The sequence below is a fragment of the Mercenaria mercenaria genome, chromosome 8 (assembly GCF_021730395.1).
Source record: "Mercenaria mercenaria strain notata chromosome 8, MADL_Memer_1, whole genome shotgun sequence".
NCBI classification, from domain to species: Eukaryota; Metazoa; Mollusca; class Bivalvia; order Venerida; family Veneridae; genus Mercenaria; species Mercenaria mercenaria.
Window position 1 is genome coordinate 16,243,996 of NC_069368.1, and position 17,493 is coordinate 16,261,488.

The window sequence follows — 17,493 nt, forward strand, 5'->3', positions numbered from 1 at the left end:
TCTTAATATTCTAATATTTTATTAATCTTATCTGATGTCTGATCTTTTTTAATGCTTACTAAATAGTTTATTCACAATGATATTTATGCTCATTTATGTTATATGTCATTAAATATCTTAATTTTTGTCGTATTTTTATGTATTTGTAAAATGCCATTGAATATGTTTTGCGTAAAAATAGGCGTTTAATCAAATAAAACAGTTTCAGTTTATTAGCAGCCAATTAAGGGGCGTCATCCTGACACTGAGTGATCATCTTGTGTTGTCATGGACACATTTCACTGCGTGTGCCTCCCATTGACATTCTGTGTATTGCATATATTGTGTTTACTGACTTTACTTAAGCGACACGTATAATCTCGGTGCACATTATTGCCGAATGTTTATCTTTCCTCAAATTTTCGGGCGACTGGAACTTTGCTTTTCTGAGCAGAAAGGGTAAAGTGAAATATTTTAAGGCGAAGTTATCGCTCAAGTTCGCCCAAAACACAGTCCCTGGTGAACCTATGTTTACGACCATAAACATGGGTTTACGAACGTGAACCTACATTTACGAGTGTGAACTATGGTTTACGACATTATTCTGTGTTTTCGCTCGAAAGAGTAGATTCTTTTCCTAGAAAAGGGCCATATCAGCACTTCCTCTAAAAAGGGGTCCTTACCTGTATGATCAAAATTACAGCACATTCCTATACATTAAGTTGCTGAGTATACATTTTGTACATTATGCACCCATTTCTCTGCAGTCTCAGTTTCTGTTTTATTTAAACAGCCATGTTTTATATTTTAAGGTATTGGCTGTAGATAAAGAAATAGAAGCATGAAGAAGCAATTAAAAGTTGTTATTGTATTGTCATTGCTGGTGTCACTGAGCATAGTGGTTGTAGGACAGTTCAAGAAGCTTGGAAGTCACAAACCTCCGTCCAAAGGCGCTACAATTTTGGCTGGAAAGTTTCCACCTCCTACTGTATTTTATTCTCATTTCATTGAGAAAGGACAGCCATTGTTAATGAAAGGTGTTTTGAATGAAACTGGTTATACAGCATTTGTGAAGTGGACAGATAAATATCTTGGGTAATGTTTCAAATTGGGAAATAGATTTTAGTTTTGCGTGCTTTGTTGGCAAATAAAACATGGTTTTGAGTTCAGATGGGTTGTGATCTAAACATGAAGGCGAAGAAAAACGCCAACAAAGCACGCAAAACTATAATCCATTTCTGTTCTCACACGTTCGAATTACATCAGTGGCATTATGCAAATGATGTAACTTACTGCAGTATTTACATCACATGATTTCATTGATAAAATGTGGTTTTAAATACAAGGGAGTAAACAGGAATAGCCAAAAGTAGGTCATTTCGCGAAAAATGTTTTAATTGACAAGACAATACACGGTAAAATCCTTCTTTGTTAATATAAAAGAAAATCTGAAAAGTGTTAGAGTGATAAATTGTTGATGTACCCATTGTGTTTCTCGTCCTTGAAAAGTTTTAGTATATAATTTGACCTTTTTCTGACTTATTTGTATGTTTGTATGATGACTACTTCCTAAAACAAGGGTTTTTATGCCCCCAAAGGGAGGCATATAGTTTTTGAACCGTCTGTCTGTCTGTCTGTCGGTCTGTCCGCATTTTTCGTGTCCGGTCCATATCTTTGTCATCGATGGATGGATTTGCAAATAACTTGGCATGAATGTGTACGACAGTAAGACGATGTTTCGCGCGCAAGACCGAGGTCCGTAGCTCAAAGGTCAAGGTCACACTTAGACATTAAAGGTTATTGCATTGATGGGCGTGTCCGGTCCATATCTTTGTCATCGATGGATGGATTTTCAAATAACTTGGCATGAATGTGTACCACAGTAAGACGATGTGTCGCGCGCAAGACCCAGGTCCGTACCTCAAAGGTCAAGGTCACACTTAGACATTAAGGGATAGTGCATTGATGGGTGTGTACGGTCCATATCTTTGTCATCGATGGATGGATTTTCAAATAACTTGGCATGAATATGTACCACAGTAAGACGATGTGTCGCGCGCAAGACCCAGGTCCGTACCTCAAAGGTCAAGGTCACACTTAGACATTAAGGGATAGTGCATTGATGGGTGTGTACGGTCCATATCTTTGTCATCGATGGATGGATTTTCAAATAACTTGGCTTGAATGTGTACCACAGTAAGATGACGTGTCATGCGCAAGACCCAGGTCCGTAGCTCAAAGGTCAAGGTCACACTTAGATGTTAAAGGTCTTTTTTCATGATAGTGCATTAATGGGCGTGTTCGGTCCATATCTTTGTCATTCATGCATGGATTTTAAAATAACTACGCATAAATGTGTGACACAGTAAGACGACGTGTCGCGCGCAAGACCCAGCTCCGTAGGTCAAAGGTCCTAAACTCGAACATCGGCCATAACTATTCATTTAAAGTGCCATCGGGGGCATGTGTCATCCTATGGAGACAGCTCTTGTTGTTTCTATATGGGTAAGGAAAGAATATCATTAACAATTTTCCCATTCAGACATGGACTTTATTTAGCCTAGTCCATCAACTTGTAATATCTATCAGTCTGTTATATTTCCAGGACAAAGTATGGCAGTGAGATAGTGGAGATTGAGAGAGGAAAGAAGGAAGACAGAGATGGAAAAGCTATTGAGCTAACCCTGTCTAAATATCTAGAAATCTACAAGAGCAGTGATCTATATATGGTGCATACAGTACCTGATAGCATGAAAGGTAAAAATACTGTAAGCTAAGGTGAAAAATAAATCATGCTGTTTAAGCAAACAGATTTTTCAAAACGGATACCTTTTTAATTTGCCAAAGCAAAGAACACAGTGTTCTACATGAGCTATCAGGATTTTTTTTCAAGAAAAATGGCAAGGGCTGGCATCTGCTTTTCTGGGGGAAATTTGCTATTTGGGCAGAAGGGAATAAAAATTCTGATGTCATTCTAAGTGAAAAAATGCATATTATACCTTTGACACAAATTTTATGAACTGAAAATGCTGTAAATGACCTCAGCTACATACTAAAAAAAATGCCTAAGCTTATGTGAATCTTGATCAGTCACTGCCTGATGGCCATCATTTTCTTCAAAAGATATCTTCTCTGAAACCATTTCATGGAAGTCTTTTAAACTTAGCATTGATGTTGATTGGCTGGTCCTCTTCCAAAGCTGTTCAAATAGGTTAGCTTGGTTGCATGTAGCTACTGCCAGAGCTGAACATAGAAATATCTTACACAATATCCCATAAATCACTTGTCTGATTTTGAAATAATTCTACAGAAATTTGTTTTTGGTAACGCCATACCAAGAACGATAAAATAATTGAGACTTTAGAAGCATGGCTGCTAGGGATGTCACTTGTCCAATTATGTATGTTTATAGTGGAAACTCCCAAACTGTTCTAGGAAAAAAGCCACCAGAGCTAAAAATCGAAAAATGTTCAACAACATCTCCTAAACTGCCGTTATGATTTTGAAATAGTTTCATACAGATGTTCCTTTGATGGCCGCTGTCAAAATACACTGTTTCATGAAAAGGAAAAATATGACCCTCAGAGGACAATGTCACTTTACCACATATATATATGTGTAGTGGAAACTTCTCTTCAATAACTACTGTCAGGCGAGCTCACTAGGTCTTCTCTTTTGATATTTACAATCGGGTTAAGGTACAGATAGAATTTATAGTTACAGGTAAATTAGGGTTACAAATTATCATGAAATGTTCCTATTTAAGATATATATACTGTATAACTGTATGTATGATTTTACACATTTTGGGTTGTTTTATCATTGTGATACGAGACAGATGACATGTTGTGTTGTTTACAGATGAAGTTTTGGTACCCTACAGCCTGCAGTGTGGTGGTTTCCAAGACAACCTGCAAGATGCTGTACTCTGGTTCTCAGGAGGCAGTACCAAGTCTGTCCTACATTACGACACTGTGGACAATATAAACTGCCTGCTTGACGGAGAAAAGAAACTGGTACTCATAGATAAGGTGTGCTGTTCTGTATTTTACTCATTTTATTGATAATTATCATTAGTGTAAATTCTGGTCCTACTGTTTGATCAAATATTTTTCATGAATTGGGGCTTTCTTTTGCAAAATCCAGATAGAGACTTTACATCATTATCTTTACATTCGCTCTATTCTTTTCCATTGAAAATTATGACATTCATTTCATATGAACAGCAAAAAGGCAATGCACGAAAGTTATGTCATAGCTGCTTAGTGTTTTGACGACCTCTGCATATAGTCAGGGAGAACGTTCCTGGTGAACAGAATGGCCGGGAAGCTGATTTTAATGTTAAATGCAACAAAATGTGAGCAGTTTATCATATAATGTTGTTTACAAATGGAAAGGAAATATAATGTCTAAAATAATACTAGCGCAATTCATTGATTTGCCGATCCTATTCTGTCTTTCATTTCGCATGAACACCGAAAAAAATCATTTCTTGATTAAAGTCACCAGTGTAAAGTAGGATCCTTTTCTTATTTTTCTACTGCCAGAAATGTAATTTTCCTATGTGCAATTTTGGCAAAATCACAACTTCAAACAAATATTTTTCAAAGAAATTTTATATTATTGCGTGGAAATTATGCTTTTATGCTAACTAAGATATCCTAAAAATGTTTTATAACAATAATGAAGAAATGAGACTGCAGTGATGATAGATTCCATTTTTGACTTGGTATTTCCATTTTGGAATTGACCAAGAAATGATCTAATGTTAATCTTCTCTCTGAGCAGTTACATGCCATAGCAATTATACAAGTAAGTCTCAGATTACTGTCAGATGATTATGTTGTGTCAAACCACAAAATTTATTCCCAAGAAATAGATGAAATTCACATTCATTTTATCTTCAGAGGTCAAAAAGACAATCCTTGTTAATTACATATGAATGATAAATGTTACCTGTTACCTTAGAGATATAAGAACATGGTAGAGGAGCATGGCTGGGTGGAGGATGGTGCCTATAGTCAGGTGGACGTGGATGCAGTGGATCCAGGCAAGTTCCCTGGTGTATATAATGCAGCCTGGTTCCAGATCAATATGCAGAAAGGAGATTGTGTCTACATACCATACAAGTAAGTAAACATGTCTTATATATATACATAAAGGTTTCTTGGGTGACCCTTTACGAAGATGGTTCCAATTATTCTAGTTTGTAAAAAGACATATTCACCAGAGCTAAAAACTTCCCTTTTCCAAATAACATTTTCTAGACCGATTCTGAAATAACTTCACAAAAATGTTGCTAGGGTGACCATCCACCAAGAGTGTTTATATTATTCTGACTTGTCAAAAAGATGGCCACCTGAGCTAAAAATAGAATATCTTCAAACCGTTTATGGTGACAGAGGGAAACACTTATTTTCAGACTGCAACATAAATTTTGTACTGAGTATATGTTAATATAGAGCCAGATAACGTAGTTTAATCAAGAAGCTTCATTCACTTAAGTAGTGCCAGTTATTAACCCATTGACTTGTGTGAATATGGTTTAACCACTTAGAGTTTATATAGTTCTGATGACAGCAGAAAAACTTCAGTTTGTCATCAACAGAAGGTTCAAAACTTAAAGTTGGAATGATAAGTTCTACTTTACTACAATACATGGAATTGCAGTATCTCATTCATCAGGCGTAATGCATGTAACATTTATTTCGCATTACTTACAGATAGTTATATATAGCAATATTTATAAAAGATTACTTATTTCATGTCAAAACATCATGAACAGTTCTTCCATGATATTATGCTTACTAAAGTTAATGTTTCATGTACACGATTCGTATGTACAATACCATGAAATCAGTAATATTCATGGGGGACTAATTTTCATGGATTTTGTGGTTGCGTCAATCCTCGAAATTAAGTCCCAACAAACAAAATTCCCCATTTCATATTCAGTTCATATCCCAACGAAATAAACGTTTTGGTCAAAATCACGAAAAATTCATGACCATGAAATTAAATGAATTCACAGTGAAAGCTTATATGTCCTCGGTGTTCAGTAGGAAAGTTCCTTTGAAATACTTTTTTTCCGAAATAATGGCATTTTAGTTATAAATAAAATACTACAATTTGATGGAAATGCAAAGAAGTATATGGTGTATGCAATGCATTAAAAAAAGGCATGCTGTAAGCCTGAGAGTATGTGTTGATCCATGTACCATCTCCTTAATCACTGGCACATTTTTAACTTGACAATACGAAGTATGGAGGGCTATCCTACTCGACCCGTCGTTGGCGTCCTTCCGCGTCCACACTGGTTAAAGTTTTGATGCACTTTCTCTTTATTTTTGTCGAGCCCGCTTGCAAATGCGAAGACAGTTGTCCAAATGGCTGTTCGGTGTATGTGCGTGTGTAAATGTGTCCGTCCGTCCGGATTTGTTTGTCCGGACCATAACTTTGTCATGCCTGGAGCAATCTTGTTTATATTTGGCATGCATGTTAACCTCAGTGAGACTGAGTGTCATGCGCAAACCCAAGGTTCCTATCTCAAAGGTCAAGGTCACAATTACAGGTCAAAGGTCAAATTCGAAGATGACTTTGTCCGGAGCATTTCTTCTTCATGCATGGAGAGATTTTGATGTAACTTTGCACAATTGTTCACCATCATGAGATGGAGTGTCATGCGCAAGAACCAGGTCCCTAGGTCTAAGGTCAAGGTCACACTTAGAGGTCAAAGGATACAAGAATGACAACTTTGTCCAGAGCATTTCTTCTTCATGCATGGGGGGATTTTGATGTCGCTTGGCACAAATTTTCACCACCATGAGTCGGAGCATCATGTGCATGATCCAGGTCTAAGGTCAAGGTCACATTTAGAGGTCAAAAGTCAGATATAAGAATGACTTTGTCTGGAGCATTTCTTCTTGATGCATAGAGGGATTTTGATGTAACTTGGCACAGTTGTTCATCATCATGAGATGGAGTGTCATGCGCAAGATATTAGAATTACTTCCCTTTGTTGTTACTATAAATAGCTTATATTCGTAACTTTTTTATTACTGGTCATAGGGAAAAATCAAGACCACTTTTCTGTAGTACAACATGCATGTTACATTCAATTTTCAGATGAATTTTGACCTATCTCTGCTGGTGAGGATTTTTGTGTGGACTTAGAATTTTTTTATTTTTTTAAGATTTACGTCCCTTTGTTGTTACTTTAAATAACTTATATTGTAACTTTTTGCAATCTCTTTTTTTATTTGGCATAAATGTTTGCCTCAATGAGACAGGGAGTGTCTTGTACAACTCCCAGTCCTTTTGACAGCTAGCGGGCTCGACATGTTGCCCGTGGCCGTCTAGTTGTTCTTACTTGATGGATTTGCTTCAAACTTAAAATAGTTGTTCCTCATCTTTACCCACATCATATGGCACAAGGGTCATAACTCTTGCACGAATATTTCATGAATTCTCACCCCTTTTTACTTAGAATTTCACTAATTTTTCATGAATTATGCCCTGTTTTTACTTAAAATTTTATGTTAATTTTGATGCATTTTCATTACATCTCTGTTATTTCACAAGGGATTTGATTCAGACTTAAAATAATTGTTCATCATCACTACCTACGTCATCTGACACAAAGGGCATAACTGTGACACCAGTATTTTATGTGTTATCCCCCTTTTGTACTAAAAATTTCAGGTTAAAGTTTTGATGCACTTACTTTACCTCTGTTATTACTTGATGGATTTGCTTCAAACTTAAAATAGTTGTTCCTCATCTTTACCCACATCATATGGCACAAAGGTCATAACTCTGGCACCAGTATTTCATGAATTCTTACCCCTTTTTACTTAGAATTTCAGGTTAAAGTTTTGGTGCACTTTCACTTTATCTTAGTTATTACTGAATGGATTTGATTCAAACTTAAAATGGTTGTTCCACCTTACCACCCACATCATATGACACAAGGTTTGTAATTCTGACACCAATCTATCATGAATTTTGACCCCTTTTTACTTTGAATTTTATGTTAATTTTGATGTATTTTCACTATATCTCAGTTATTAGGAAATGGATTTGGTTCAAACTTGAAGTAGTTGTTCCACATCATATGACACAAGGTGCATAACTCTTACACCAAAATTTTATGAATTATGCCCCCGTTTTGCTTAGAATTATACTTATATAGTGTTTTGATAGACTTTATCTTTACCTCTCTTATTATTTAATATTTTGGACACAGACTCAAGCTATTGTGCAATATCTTCGTCCGCCATTGGAGTCATTAAACGCTCCAGTGACAGCTCCATTTTCATAAGATGTGCCCAGTTTCACTATCCAGCATCGAAATAGTCGAGCGCGCTGTCGCCTGTGACAGCTCTTGTTATGATAATTTCCTTGAAACTTAGGACACCTCTACAAAAATTGTTAAAAGCCATCTTAATTTGTCAAATAAAACCACAACAACAACAACATGATTGCAGAACAGGTCAAGTTTTCTGTGATGGCTCTTGGAAAGCTCTTCTCTTGAATCTGCAGGTCAGTTTTCAAAGTAATATGGCAGAAATGTTTCTTGTTACACCTGTTTGAGCTTTAAAACATTGAAACTCCGGTGTATGATATGTCTGCTGGTTTAGCTCAATACAAAGAGGACAGACAGGTGATCCTGAGTTCAGTCCAACAGTGAAGAATAATGTTCTCTGCTACTATTGATTAAAGTGATTGTGTCTGAAATCATTCATCCTCCACATGTGATTCATGTTGGGAAGCTGACAGTTACAGTTACAGAGAATAGTCTAGTTCTGGGTCAGAATCCAGGAACAGTAGTTAGGTTAACAGCCCATCGTTACATAACTGAAATACCGTTAAAAAACTGCGCTAAACCTTGTATCATCATAAAATCAGTGTTGGCTGAATCTTTTTCTCATGAGTTGGTCAGTTTCACTGACTACGTTTTTTTTAGATTGGTGAATAATAAAAGGAAATGCACTGTTGTGTTGATCTGGACATATTGTATCACATGTTGGTTCTTTTACTTTTCGTATCATCCTGGTCCAAATCAAAATGTATCACAGCCAGTTCTGTTTGATACAAATTGCCTGATCAACACACTAGTGTAATATTTTCTGTTTATTGAAGATGATATCAACATGCGTACACTTCCGTTGGGAAAATTCTAGCTGTTAGTCTGGTTCTTACAGTGATATAATGCTTTGTTGTAGATGGTATCATCATGTGTATTCTCCACCTGGGAGAAATCTAGCTGTAAATCTCTGGTTCTCACATTTATGGTGGTTCAATCAGACAGATTGTAAAGATTACACAAGTAAAGAGAGTAAACCATTGTCAGAGTTCTCCATGGCATCTCCAAATATGCAACTAAGGTAAGAGCTTATATGTTGAAGAACATGTTTGCATATCAGACACATTTTATTATATTCTCTTAAGATTTTGATACCCTTACAAATTGTTGATTTTGTAAAATGGGCAGGAATATGCAGTTTTTAGCTCACCTGAGCACGAAGTGCTCATTGTGAGCTTTTGTGATCCGTCGTCGTCAACAATTTGACTGTTAACACTCTAGAGGTCACAATTTAGGCGCAATCTTAATGAAACTTGGTCAGAATGTTACCCTCATTAAAATCTTGGGCAAGTTCGATATTGGGTCATCTGGGGTCAAAAACTAGGTCACCAGGTCAAATCAAAGGAAAAGCTTGTCAACACTCTAGAGGTCACAATTTTTGCCCAATCTTAATGAAACTTGGTTAGAATGTTACCCTCAATAAAATCTGGGACGAGTTCATATTGGGTCATCTGGGATCAAAAACTAGGTCATTAGGTCAAATCAAAGGAAAAGCTTGTTAATGCTCTAGAGGTCACATTTTTGGCCCAATCTTAATGAATCTTGGTCAGAATGTTACCCTCAATGAAGTCTTGAACGAATTTGATATTGGGTCATCTGGGATCAAAAATTAGGTCACCAGGTCAAATCAAAGGAAAAGCTTGTTAACACTAGAAGTCACAGGTTTGGCCCAATCTTAATGAAACTTGGTCAGAATGTTACCCTTAATAAAATCTTGGATAAGTTCGATATTGGGTCATCTGGGGTCAAAAACTAGGTCACCAGGTCAAATCAAAGGAAAAGCTTGTTAACACTGTAGAGGCAACATTTATGACTATATCTTCATGAAACTTGGTCAGAATGTTAATCTTGATGATTTTAAGGTCCAGTTTGAATCTGGGTCATGTAGGATCAAAAACTAGGTCACCAAGTGAAATCAAAGGAAAAGCTTGTTGACACTCTAGAGGCCACATTTATGACTGTATCTTCATGAAACTTAGTCAGAATGTTAATCTTGATGATCTTTAGGTCAAGTTCGAATCTGGGTCATGTCGGGTCAAAAACTAGGTCACTGGGTCAAATCAAAGGAAAAGCTAGTTAACACTCTAGAGGCCACATTTATGACCATATCTTAATGAAACTCGGTCAAAATGTTACTCTTCATGATCTTTAAGTCAATAGGTCAGGTGAGCGATACAGTGCCTTCATGGCCCTCTTGTTTAATCTAAGCAGCAGATGAGCTGCACATATGCGTAAATATGCAGTTAAATTTGTAAACTATGCAATTCAAAGTATGTCCCAAGGTCATCCAGTTTAAAGGGATTCTGCTGTATTATAATGCATATCATAATTTGTACTGTTGTCCTATCAGTTATGTAAATTTCGACAAGACCAAAAAAGCTTGCCTTTGATGCCATGTTAGAGTTTTCCTTGCTGTAACTGTCATAAGCTTCATACTGGTGTGAAATTTAAATATGCAGTTTGTTTTCTTGATGAACTATGAAACGTAAGATGAATGAAAACAAGGAAGTTAATTTATGTGATTGTAAACAGTATACTAGATTTGTAGTTTATTCAGGACTTGTACGATCTGCCAGTTACTTAGTTGTGCTCCTATGTTTTCATTACTTTGATAATTTAACCAGGCCTTGGTGATACATTTACAGGTCTGAGTTTCTGTCACGTTTTGATGGACATTCAGGTGTGAGTCAGAAGTCTTTTATAATGAACTGTGGATGTACCAGTGATCAAGATGCGCTTAAGGTAAGGGTAAATACGGTAGTAGGAGATGGTTATAAATGCCACATCTGATCGGCTGATTTTGTGTCCACGAACATTTTTTGGGAGTGGTGGGGAGTGAACTGGACACTTAGATTTAAATATTAAACTTCATAAGCTTGTTATTTGTGTACATAGGGATTTGCTTAGGATTTTGCCCAGTAAGACCGAAGTTATGGCCCGGGACTGTCAAAAATATGCATAAACAGTCTAAAAGCTTGTGTCACATATATGACATAGTGTCATGAAACCTTGTAGGAATATAATTCAGCATTTGAAGTGTGGTTTTGTTGGGATTTCACTCAGACAATAAATATGGGCCTATACTTAGTAAAAAAAATATGCATAAAGGGCCTTAAAGATTTTGTCACACATACCTCAGAAATAGTTTAAACTAGAGTCATAATTAGAGGACTGTTGCCCAGTATGTGAAGTTGTGCCCCTTGGAACTTGTTTGGGATTTCACTCTGACAGCTAGACCAGAGTTTTGGTCCTAGACTTGTCAAAAATATGCATAAGAGGTGAAAAGTTTGCATATATCTCAGGAAGTACATGTATTTAACTTCAGTTAGGAATCAGGTAAGTAGACCAATCTGGTAAATTAGTAGCTTTCAGAGAGATCAATTGTTTTTGTTGCATTTTGGGTAGCTTTGGTCAAGGTCCTGCAAAGTGTTTACTATATTTTTATTATATCTAATCACCTCCTCTTACATACAGTCACAGTCTAGGTGCAGTTAGTATTTATTTCCTGAGCAAAGAAAATGATCATCTTAATCAACATGTCTGAGGTCGTACATTTTTAACCTCTTACTTGGATGGGGAAGTTATCTGTGACTTAGTAAAGAAGAACAGGTTAACACAGATTAAGTACGAGTATACGAGAGCACTGCTTATGATGATTAATTGTCATACACAACTGAAATACATGTACTACATCTGTCAAAAAAAGGCAGTAAACTCAACAAAAATAAAGAAAAAACATTCCTTAAATTACGATAAAAAAGCTACTAAACTTTTTAGCTCACCTGAGCAATGTGAATTTTTGTGATTGCTCAATGTCTGGCGTCCGGCGTCTGTCTGTCGTCTGTCAACATTTAGCTTGTGTATGCGATAGAGGCTGTATTTTTTAATTGATCTTCATGAAATTTGGTCAGAATGATTTCCTTGTTAAAATCTAGGTGGAGAATATGGGTCATCTGGGATCAAAAAGTAGGTCACTAGATCAAATCAAAGAAAAACCTTGTGTATGCGATAGAGGCTGTATTTTTCAATTGATCTTCATGAAATTTGGTCAGAATGATTTCCTTGTTGAAATCTAGGTCATGTTCGAATATGGGTCATCTGGGGTCAAAAACTAGGTCACTAGGTCAAATAAAAAAAAAACATTGTGTATGCGATAGAAGCTGTATTTTTCAATTGATCTTCATAAAATTTGGTCAGAATGATTGCCTTAATGAAATCTAGGTTGAGTTTGAACATGGGTCATCTGGGGCTAAAAAGTAGGTCACTAGGTAAAATCAAAGAAAAACCTTGTGTATGCAATAGAGGCTGCATTTTCAATTGATCTTCATGAAGTTTGGTCAGAATGATTGCCTTGATGAAATCTAAGTCAAGTTTGAATATGGGTCATCTGGGGTCAAAAACTAGGTCACCAGGTCATATCAAAAGAAATGCCTGTTTAAACTCAAGAGACCACATTTTTGGTCCAATCCTAATGAAAATTGGCCAGAATATTTGTTTCCATGAAATCACTAGGTCAGACATGTTTACTCTGTTATGGTGTGTTTTCTTTTTCAAAGTTGTGGGAAATGCTGAATAAAAACAAGGACAGAAAACTGACGTGGGAGGAATTTTACAGTTTTGATATGGATGAGGCTGTAATGAAGGTTCCGCAATGTTTTAATGTTGACATCGATGAAGAGGAGGAGGAAAGTGTTGAAGATAAAATGCAGGAAGAGATTAAAGTTGATATTGGTAAAGATGAGACTAAAGATGAAAATGTTGAAAGTAGTTCATCTGAACCTGTAGATAATTTAGGTGAAAGTTTAGGCAGTGTTGAATCCCAGGATAAAGATATCAAAGATATAGAAAAAAACAATAGATGGTAAAACTGTAGATACTGATAAAGACTCATCTACAGATAAAACTGAAGAGGAAGAAGTTGTAAAAATGGATAAAAGTGCTGAATCAAAAGTAAGTGCAACAGGTGATAGTGTTGATACCTCTGACCAGAAAGGTAGAAGTACAGTAGACACTGATGATGACTCATTAAATGGCAGACAGCTAAATGAGAAGCATGTTGAACATGACGAGTTTTAAGTGGTTTAACTGTAGGTTCAAATTCATTTAAGTTTAAATCACTTTAATCCATGATACTGGTACATGTGATCCAACTATATGTATACATCTTTCTAAAGGTCTCTGAGGGTGGTAGCAGGCTCTTTTTGAACTTTTTAAGATATCTTCAGTTTTGTCTGTTTTGGGGCCAAAAATAGGCAGAATTGCAATTTAAAAAATGAATGTTTTTGGAAATTTTACTCTTTTTTTTTTTCTTTTGGCGTGAAAATATAGCATTTATGCTAACTAAGATATCCAGAAAGTTTTTATAACAGTCAGTTCACAAATCAAGTCAAAATTTAATTTAAAAAATAATTAGAGGTAAAATTGACTGAAATCAGTACCCCACTAGAATCATTTTATGAAGATAAATTAAAAAGTTATAAAGATGTTTTGAAACTTTAAGGAGGTAGGTTACCTTGATTTTTGTATGTGCGCATGTCCAACCGGAAGCTTACGTGACCATTTACGACGACGTTTACGACAAACTAAATGTGTTTGTATATCCATTCTTCTGGAAATAAATCATGAACCTACCTCTGATCTTATGTTTAATGGCTTAATAATGCAGAAATAATGAATGAATTGCCGCAGAAACGCTTCAAAACATTGTTGCCTTAAAATGACGTCATTGACTTCATGACGTTACGTGTCAGTTACCGCGCAAAATTAATAGCTTTTATTTGAAAAGTACGTTATTCTGTGCATTTTCTTTTTTTTAAACTATTTATAAACAAGCATTATTTGCTGAAATACTTTTTATTAGCCTTTTGCTCTGAATAATAATAAATATTTTGCTTCTTTTATGTAATTATATTGAAATGTTATGCGGAATTTAAGAAAATGGATGATGGTAACTGATGTGATTGGGAATATACCTTGGTAAAAGGTAACTTATTACGGCCATTTACAAATAAAAATCGGGCAGTTTGATTTGTTATATCTTTTCCCCAGTTTCCGTTCATAATTTGTTACTTAAATACTAAAACTAAGCTCTAAAACTGTTCAAATTTCAGTTTAAAATTGTGGTGTTTTGAATTAAATTGATGTTTCCATGGAAACGAAGCCTGTGACCTATATGTCTAATTGTAAAATTCAAAAGCGTTGATACTGGTCTATTTAAGGAACACAGCTTCGGCTTTTTATTTTCATTTCTACAATATCCATGAGAATTATAGCAGCATGCAGAACGATTTTTCAATAAAAATGTCAGACGATGGGCACCGCTGTAAGTATTTAAAGCTCTGAAATTTGTTTAAATAAATCCAATTCATACGAAAATATTACTTACGTTAGAAATAAGATGTTTTAAAGCTATATTAACAAGAAAGATAATTTTATATAATATTTTATATAAGAAATTATGATAAAAAGCAACATATAAGCTATTTTAAACATCTCTGTTGCCATGGTTACTCTAAACTTTAAGAAAACCATAGTACCATGTAAAGTTCTGGGTATTTTGCTAATTATATTGCCCAAATAATCTATGTTGGTCAATAACAGAATGGCACTGCAGTCGTTGAAAAACTCGTTTTCATACATAATTGTTGGGAAAATGAGAGAAAATGCGTTACCATGGAAACACGAGCCCCGCGACATATATATTTTAAGCTTTTATTAGAAAGCTAATGCGCATACTAGTAAAAATATTCATTATGCAGACTTCTACGGATATAAATGAAACCGAAATACACTAAAAAGTGTTAAATATCCGTATTTTCCTTCTGTTTTCAATATAAAATACCTTAAGAGGGTCATGTACTTCGAACCCGGATAAAAAATATACTTGAAGGGACAGAGATAAACGGAACTGAGATTGTAACAGTTAAATATTAAATTACACGAAATACAAAAAATCGCTGCGGTTCAACTAATTTGAATTTACCCTGGTTTCAAGGTAACCTACCTCCTTAAAAAGATCCCATTACAAGTCTTGGGGTTTGTTAGAATGATGTTTAATATCAATAGTAGTGTCTTTTATTTAAAGAGATATATCAAGGAAAATTTTTGTTATGGAAAAGGTGGATTATATAGCGGAGATTTAAGTATTTAAATATCTTATAATCATATACAGTGAAATCATTAACCCTTAACCTGCTATATTTCCATAATGGACTGGTCCATCTTTCAATTTGGACAGTACCACTTATTACTCAAAGGGGTTTTCACTGAAAATTTACTGACTGAATAGCGAACAGTGCAGACCATGATCAGACTGCACGGATGTGCAGGCTGATCTTGGTCTGCACTGGTCGCAAAGGCAGAATCATCTGCCGCCAGCAGGCTAAGAGTTAATATTTGTGGGGGACTAACTTTTATGGATTTTGTGGTTGATTCAGTCCACACAATTAAATCATGAAGAATAGAAAAAAATATTTGTTTATCATATTTCTAAAATTTTAAATCCATGAATTTGTGTACCTGTGGACAAAATTATGAAATTTAAATGCTCACGTTATTTTGTACAAAACATTCCATACTTAGATAAATATTCCATTAAATGGTTTTGTGTTGTGACTGATACTTGCTCATACACTATTTCTCTTACTAGTGTTTCATATTTTATTTTTTATATCTTCTAAAAATACAGTAAACCTCGCTTATAAGGAACAGCTTGGGACCTCTAAAAATTGTTCCTTATAACCGAGGTTTCCTATATCCGTATAGCGAACTAATTCCTTGTAACCGATGTTTGTATAACGAACACAATTTGTACAGCGAACACTGTTTGACTGACGTTTGAAAAGGGCTCCGGGTCGACCATGAAACCTTAAATGTACCCAACAGGTGTGGGTTATGTTGTTGTGAATTACTTTTGTCAGGTCGTTGTAAATAAACAAATACATGTTGTGGTTTTGTTACACCAGCAGTTATTCTAAAGGTTATATTATTTTGTTGTGTATCAGTTGATTGCGTCACCATTTCCCTAAGGTATGACCATCTTGTTTTTGTAAATCTTTCAGAAATTAAATTAAGTCCAAATTCATTAAAAACCAAACGTGGAACCCATAGAATTAATTTTGTTACAATTACCCTACCTGGATCAGCAGCATTAGCTCTAAAAATTAATTCATCATCATCTGTCAGCTGCAGTGTTATTTGAATTTGACTTGGAGGTAAAATATTAGTTTCTAAACCCTGAAAAAATGAATAATTATTTAATGGAATTTTAGCATTTACCTCATTACCACCTTGGATTAATAACTTCCTAGTAGCAAAACCTTTATTATATTCAGCTTGGTCATCCCTACTTTCAGCAACAGCAGTAGTATTTAAAGAGATAAATTCATTTGTTCCAGTTGATTCTGCATAATCATTAGATAATTCAACTAAATTTTTTACATTTATTACTTTGTATAAATTATTACAATCATATACAATTTTTCCATTTTGTTTAACCACTAACTGATCAATTAATGAAGCTGCATTATTAATTAGAGCAATTTGGTCTCCATCAGCATAATTATTACCATTAGCAAGCTTATTTACTTTAAAACTTACTTCAAAATAACCATTAAACCAATCAAAATATGAACTTCTATCATTAATTGTAAAGTGATATCCGTTTTTTTGTTGCTTAACATTATTTCCCAAGACAGATATTAAAGCTGTATCTAATTGAATAGGAGTTAATTCATATCTTTCACAATATTGTTTTGTTCTAAACATGTATATATTATATATTATTTTTCATTTTATTTTTTATTAAAGTTAAAACTTTAGTTTTTATTATAGTTAAAACTTTAGTTTTTATAAATTAATCTGTTAATACGTTTACGTTGAGTTGAAGTTCCAGATCCTGACAATATTCTATTTATTCTCATATGAATATCCTCCTCCTTATTATTTTTATTATTATTTTTACTGTTATTCTTTTCTTGTAATTCCTTAGCAATTAAATTACCAACTGCTGGAGCAGGTTTCTTTTTAAATTTTTCAACAATTTTATCAGCAGCTAAATTTCCAACTTCTGTTCCAACCTTTTTTGTTCCACTTTCTAGTGCTGCTTTTCCTGCTGTTTCCAAAGCTTTTTTTCCAGCTGTGCTAATTGA

General features: G+C 34.9%; 1 protein-coding gene and 1 non-coding gene across 2 annotated transcripts in view; both read left to right on the top strand.

Annotated features, from left to right (window-relative positions):
• The window catches only part of LOC123522985 (bifunctional peptidase and arginyl-hydroxylase JMJD5-like), a 24,399-nt gene extending 8,191 nt beyond the window's left edge, over positions 1 to 16,208 (top strand). The window contains exons 2-9 of the mRNA XM_053549452.1: positions 792 to 1,074; positions 2,585 to 2,736; positions 3,841 to 4,010; positions 4,948 to 5,108; positions 9,204 to 9,365; positions 10,990 to 11,086; positions 12,901 to 13,847; positions 15,360 to 16,208. Of these exons, the coding sequence (XP_053405427.1) occupies positions 821 to 1,074; positions 2,585 to 2,736; positions 3,841 to 4,010; positions 4,948 to 5,108; positions 9,204 to 9,365; positions 10,990 to 11,086; positions 12,901 to 13,209 (1,305 nt within the window). The 5' untranslated portion in view covers positions 792 to 820 and the 3' untranslated portion in view covers positions 13,210 to 13,847; positions 15,360 to 16,208. The remainder of the gene's footprint in view (positions 1 to 791; positions 1,075 to 2,584; positions 2,737 to 3,840; positions 4,011 to 4,947; positions 5,109 to 9,203; positions 9,366 to 10,989; positions 11,087 to 12,900; positions 13,848 to 15,359) is intronic.
• Positions 4,677 to 4,767, top strand: LOC123523275 (Z30 small nucleolar RNA). The gene has a single exon (XR_006681069.2). It is a non-coding gene; the product is annotated as a Z30 small nucleolar RNA (small nucleolar RNA).
• Positions 16,209 to 17,493: the final 1,285 nt, after the last annotated feature.